The sequence below is a fragment of the Nuphar pumila genome, chromosome 3 (genome assembly GCF_984573655.1).
Source record: "Nuphar pumila chromosome 3, dmNupPumi1.hap1.1, whole genome shotgun sequence".
NCBI lineage: Eukaryota > Viridiplantae > Streptophyta > Magnoliopsida > Nymphaeales > Nymphaeaceae > Nuphar > Nuphar pumila.
The window spans coordinates 126,345,471-126,351,999 of NC_143251.1; the positions used below are offsets into that span (position 1 = coordinate 126,345,471).

Here is a 6,529-nt window from a genome sequence, read left to right on the forward strand (position 1 = left end):
ATACAAGTTACATTCCGATGATCCAAAAGCCTGTTTCCACTAAACAAAACCTATAGATCACATCTACAGTGTTGGATGCGAGAACAAAATACTTAATACTATGATTTTTGAATGAGCTTAAAAGAGACTTAACAAAAAAGGAGGTCTAAGAAATATATATATATATATATTGACAAATAATGAAAGTGCAAAACTAATGAGATAGAAATCATAGGTGCAAGTTGTATCGACTCAATCTAAATGAAATTTTGGCCATCTCATTTAAAAACCTAATTACTTGTCATATTCACATTTTGTACATCACATTATAACATTTGATCTAAAAAGTCAGAAATTTTTGTACGGCGCTGATTTTGCCTGTGGTAATTAGGGTAGCTATCCTGACAGAGTAAAGTTCCTAAGATTTAAGAGCCTTGATGTCCATCCTTACTTGAGGAGGTGGCATGGGATGGTGAAGTGGTGGTGAACAAAATTCACGAAAATGAAAGAAGGGTTTGGTTGGCATTCTCCAATAAAAGAATCAACAAAACAAATCCCTTGATACCCAAACACCGTTTAATATGTTACCATAATAAGAAAAGAAAAAAAACTTCACTTCTCCAAGAAAATCTTTTACAAAGATATTAATTTCCCCAAAATTCATCACCGATCTCTAGAGCGTTCACATACACAGAGGGAGAGGGATAGGGATAGGGAGGTTCCAGCTGGGGCCCACCGTGGTTTATCATTCCTGACGGACGTCCCTTTCCCTTCTTTTCTCTTTATTCCCTCACGCAACTCTTGGAAGGAAGGACGCTCGCCTCCCTTTGCCTTTTGGTTTAAATCTGACGGGGATCCGCGTCACGTACACTCAACCCTTCTCCTTCTTCCTTTTCTTTCACTTCTGCCTTGCTGTGTCAATCACGATGGAGATCACCAACGAAGCGACGGTGAATCCGTTCTCGATCGGCCCGTCGACGATCCTGGGCCGCACGATCGCCCTCCGGGTGCTCCTCTGCGGCTCCACCACCCGGCTGCTCCGGCGGCTCGTGGCGTCGCTGTGGTTGTCCAGGCTGAGGCCCGGCCTCGTCTCGGCGCTCGCCTGCTTCCACCCGAGGAACCCGCAGGGCATCCTATTCCTCGTCGCCCTCCTCGCGCTCTTCCTCCGCCGCTGCGCCAACGTCCGGTCGCGCGCCGAGTCGGCGTACCGCCGGAAGTTCTGGGGCAACATGATGCGCGGCGCACTCACCTACGACGAGTGGGCCCACGCCGCCAAGATGCTCGACCGGGAGACCCCGCGCCCGAGCGACTCCGACCTCTACGACGCCGACCTGGTGAGGCACAAGGTGGCGGAGCTCCGGCACCGGCGCCGGGAGGGATCCCTCCGCGACGTCGTCTTCAGGCTCCGCGCCGACCTCGTGCGCAACCTCGGCAACATGTGCAACCCGGACCTTCACCGGGGCCGGCTCCAGGTCCCCGGGCTTATTCAGGACTACATCGACGAGGTCTCGGCTCAGCTCCGCATGGTCTGCGACTCCGACGACTCCGACGACGAGCTGCCGATCGAGGAGCGTCTCGCCTTCCTCCACGAGACGCGCCACGCCTTCGGCCGGACGGCGCTCCTCCTCAGCGGCGGCGCCTCGCTCGGCGCCTTCCACGTCGGCGTCGTGAAGACGCTCGTCGAGAACCGGCTCCTCCCGAGGATCGTCGCCGGATCGAGCGTCGGGTCGATCATCTGCGCGATCGTCGGCACCCGGACTTGGCCGGAATTGCAGAGCTTCTTCGAGGATTCGTGGCATTCCCTGCAGTTCTTTGATCAATTGGGCGGGGTCTTCGACGTGGTGCGGAGGGTGATGATGCAGGGGGCCGTCCACGAGATCCGGCAGCTGCAGAGGATGCTCCGGCACCTCACCAGCAACCTCACCTTCCAGGAGGCCTACGACATGACCGGACGGATCCTCGGCGTCACCGTCTGCTCGCCGAGGCGCCACGAGCCGCCCCGGTGCCTCAATTACTTGACCTCCCCCAATGTGGTGATCTGGAGCGCCGTGACTGCTTCTTGCGCGTTCCCGGGGCTCTTCGAGGCGCAGGAGCTCATGGCCAAGGACCTCAACGGCGAGCTGGTGCCGTACCACAGGCCGGTCCGCGATGGGCCTGAGGCGGCGGATGGTGAGCAGCGGCGGTGGAGGGACGGCAGCCTGGAGAGCGATCTGCCCATGGTGCACCTGAAGGAGCTGTTCAATGTCAACCACTTCATCGTCAGCCAGGCCAATCCCCACATCGTCCCTCTCCTGAGGCTCAAGGATCTGGTCAGGGCAATCGGTGGCGACTTCGCCGCCAAGGTGCGCATCTCCTTCTTTCTGCTTGACGACGATGCCATGAACCAGCTTCTGGCCTTCTTTCCCCTCTTTCCCTTTGCAATTGGCCTCTTTCCCTTTCCTGCAATGGGTGTGGTCGTTTTTGGCTATTTGGGTATTTCCCTTCGTAAATCGAATTGAATCGTTTCGAATCCCACAGAAGCCAGAGAACAGGCCGTTCTTGAAACTAAAGAATGAAATCTTTGCTTTTGATTGCCTGCTTAATTCTGCCTTCTTCACACAGAGAAGAGGGAATGACATTCTTAACTGATACACCAATATGCTCTTTCTTCTTTTTCTTTTGTGGATTGTGAATTTCATGGTTCATGTAATTCACGAGAAACGAGATTCTTGATTCCGTAGAATGGGGGATTTTTTTGGGGGGCATGCATCTCATCGGTGTTGAAAAGAAAAGAAAAGAAATGATAAATCTTTGTTTCTGCAGCTTGCTCATCTAGCAGAAATGGAGGTGAAGCACAGATGCAATCAGGTTCTCGAGTTGGGTTTTCCATTGGGTGGGCTGGCCAAGTTGTTTGCTCAAGAATGGGAGGGTGACGTGACTATCGTGATGCCGGCGACGCTCGCACAGGTAGATCCAAGTTCGTCAATCTGTTTTCTTTTGTAGCAGAGCAGAGAGCAGCTGCAATGTTCAGAGTTTAATCAGCTTCTCTTTGCTTGACATGCTCCATTTCTGTTTGTCTATCTGCAGTACTCGAAAATCATACAGAATCCTTCATATGTAGAGCTTCAGAAGGCCGCTAATCAGGGAAGACGATGTACATGGGAGAAGCTTTCTGCAATCAAAGCGAATTGTGGGATCGAGCTAGTGCTGGACGAGTGCGTCGCTTACCTCAACCACATGCGGAGGCTTAAGCGCAGCGCTGACAGAGCAGCTGCAGCCTCGCAAGGTTTGATGGTCACTGGGAGCAGCATGCTGAGGTTCAATGCCTCCCGCAGGATCCCTTCATGGAACTGCATTGCGCGGGAGAATTCTTCGGGTTCTCTTGAGGAAGAGATCCTTGCAGATCATGCATTGCAAGGGGTGCAGTTGGCAGGAGGGCTGTCCGGTTGGAACCCGAAGTACAACCGGAATAACCATGATGGCAGCGACAGCGATGCGGAAAGTACAGACCTTAACGTCTCTTGGACAAGGTCCGGTGGTCCTTTGATGAGGACGCCTTCTGCAGACAAGTTCATAAGCTTTGTTCAGAATCTGGATTTTGGGCTGGAGAAGAGCAAACCTTCAAGGGCTGAGGAACTTCCAACACATGCAATTAGAGATGAGACTGGGGGCTCAACCAGTCAACCTGATCCCATTGTAGTTCAAATGGGTGGCCGAGTTTCAGGAGCCGGTCCTAGTATTACAGTTTCAGAGGGTGACCTGCTACAGCCTGAAAGGGTTCAGAATGGCATTGTCTTCAACGTCGTTAGGAAGGAGGATTTGTCGCACGTAAACAGGAGCCACTACCCTCATCAGTGCGCACCTAGCTGTTTGCAGTATTCGGTTGCCGAATGCATGCAGCTTGACTGCCCTGGCAAGGACATGGAAGGTTATAATGCCAGTTCAACCTCTGATGATGATGGTTACAACGAGGACAACGATGATGATGGTGGTGCCCAAGGGGTTCAATTAGATGAAGCTGCTCATTTGGAATAACAACCCTCCGCATTCTCCTGAAGCAAGGACACAGTCTCATGGGCAGTTGGAGGAACCAACTGGTACTGCATTCCTTTGGTCACTGTATTTTATCCCAGCAGCTCACAGGAACCATCTGAACTGGGGGAGTGATGTATATATATATAAATATATATGTATAGAGTCATACAGATATAGAGGTAGCACGATGTGAAATTGGCCAACCATGAAATATGGTTCTGGAATTGTAGTAAGCATTCTTTCCAGCTTGTGTACTTATCTCATTTGCATACTTGTTACTACAAGCTTCCACTCTTTGGAAGAGTTGTTTCTGTTAGAAATGGCTCAAAATGTTACTGTAAGGTGGGGCACTGCTCAATAGAACCTGAAATCTTAAAAGAGAAAAAAGCTGATAATATTGCGTATCAAAACAGTAAGAGAAAAATTGTGCCACTCTTTAATAGTATGCTTGTTCTGTACCTTTTGACTTTCTTTTTCTCCCCTTTCCTGATGTGATCTTTTTCATATGTATGTTATGGTTACTTTTTCCTATTAATGCTTTTGCCTCCATCCTCTTCATTGTTTCCTCTGTTTAGGATTTTGCAGTTTTGGTTTCTTTTTGCCAAACTGATCTGGAAAGTTTGATTATAGTTCCTTATCTCACACGAGAAACCATGAAATTGTGGTTTGGCTAGAACAGTAGGCAAGCAAGATTTAGATGCATTGGCAAGCATGTTTTGGAACCTCTCTATTAGGCTAAGACGTGCAACAGCGTCACAAATATCATTCTCAGGAATCTTAGAACAATCTTGGGAAAATACCAACCAACTTGGGGTCATTTGTTTCACACCGTAGAAATGGCAGTCAACAGAAACCAAAATCTCCTGAAAGCCCTCTTTTGGGCTGACAATGCTTCCCCAGGGGGGAGAGGTGTGATGCAGTTTTCCTTTGAAACCCTTTATTTCAGGAGAAAACAGGTGGGCCTCAATCTGTCCTGGTGTTTGTTTCAACCCAGGCAGGAAAGAGCGATGGTGGGCGTGAAACAAACGACCCCTAAAATGAATATAAACATGAAAGGAAATCATAAAGCCACGAGGTTTAGGTTAAAATCATTATATGGTCAACATATTGTACTGATACACCAAAAAAAAGTATTTGTTTTTGCTAGGATTTTTTATTGTGAAACTTTATCTTTCTATTTTTTTTAATTTAAAGAAAGGATTCAATTAATGTCATAAAATTTGAGCATTCTTAGCAGATGACAAAACCAACTCAATATGTGAATTGATACAAAGGACTAATACACCCAACAGCTAGAGTCTCTGATCCACTCGTTAGCTTAGTTTTTCCATTTTTTTCCTTCTATCCGTGATCTGAAGTCCCTCTCTATTCTGCATGTGAGAGCCTCTGAGGAAGAAGCTGTGAGTCTCTGTATATCCAGTTATTTCTTTCTAACCAAACCAGTCTCCAGGCAATCGAGAGCCAGCATCTCCATTGAAATTTCCCATTCTTTCCTTTCCTACCCGCAATCAGCAGATCTCTGAAAGATGCAATCAGATCCCATTGCAAATGGTGCTCTGACCATTGCCGCTCCCTCAAGCTGAAAATGAATTCACAGCCAAAACAGATAGATGCAAGGTCGCTTCCTCTTCCTTTTGGCATAAAATACATATGCTCACAATACTTATTCCCCTCTTTCTAATATAAGAGTCAGTTTGCACCGTCCATCAGTTTTAGTTAGGAATTTTAAATGTTCCTAATGATGATGTTATCAACCTTAAAAGAGTGTTCAACCATGTTGAGCAACTTATTCAAATGTCAACATTAATTCGACTGACAGTCTTTGTTGAAGAAGTGACCTGTACTTTATTTTCATGGGGTTATCTGCTGGTAGAAACAAAGAACATCCTGGAAAGGACTCATTTTGATGTTTCTATATTAAGGGCAAGAATGAACACAAACGTTGATGAAGTCCAGAAATGATAAGGAAAAACAAAAAGAAAAACGGGGCGGGGGGGGGGGGACAGCACCTTCTGGTCCAATAAGTGATCTAGAGAACTATAAACAAATTTTGGTTAAGAATCCTAACGAGAGTTTCTTACTTGATTTGAGTAAGGAAGAAAATGAATTCAAGGATGTGCATATAGAAAGCTTGCAGTTTCATCACATGCTCCAGACTAGTTAATAGAATTACACAATGCTTTAGCTCTACAGCTATGTCTAAGACCAATTTACATTTTAGGGTTGATTCTCATAAGCAGGTCCCAATAGTGTGTACAGTTCCAGTGAATGAGGCCCTGGCAGTGTACTTCTTTGAAGCAGGTCTCAATAGGGTTGATTCTGATAAGCATGTCTCTTTTAGTTCATACTCCAAAGAACATATACTTCTTTGAAGTAAATTAGCCGTTTGACTCTTTTCTTTCGATTTCAATCCTTTTTTTTTCTCTCTGAAGAATCCGCATTACTAATCTTAAGCATAAAACACCTAACTAAAACAATTTGAACATTGGGCTTTCTTATGTTGTGATCACTCCACCTAAAGGATTCAGTTGATCAG

The 6,529-nt window shown here is 46.9% G+C and overlaps 1 protein-coding gene across 1 annotated transcript; it reads left to right on the forward strand.

Annotated features, from left to right (window-relative positions):
* The first annotated feature begins 829 nt into the window (after positions 1-829).
* On the forward strand, positions 830-4,417 carry LOC149843674 (triacylglycerol lipase SDP1-like). The gene is made up of 3 exons (XM_090000009.1): positions 830-2,321; positions 2,782-2,925; positions 3,046-4,417. The coding sequence occupies exons 1-3, from the start codon at positions 906-908 to the stop codon at positions 3,991-3,993; spliced, it is 2,508 nt and encodes an 835-aa protein (XP_089856135.1). The 5' UTR covers positions 830-905; the 3' UTR covers positions 3,994-4,417.
* Positions 4,418-6,529: the final 2,112 nt, after the last annotated feature.

Coding starts and splice junctions, on each gene's coding strand:
- LOC149843674 (XM_090000009.1), top strand. CDS start 906: ATGGAGATCACCAACGAAGCGACGGTGAATCCGTTCTCGATCGGCCCG. Junction 2,322..2,781: donor GTGGCGACTTCGCCGCCAAG/GTGCGCATCTCC, acceptor TTGTTTCTGCAG/CTTGCTCATCTAGCAGAAAT. Junction 2,926..3,045: donor TGCCGGCGACGCTCGCACAG/GTAGATCCAAGT, acceptor GTCTATCTGCAG/TACTCGAAAATCATACAGAA.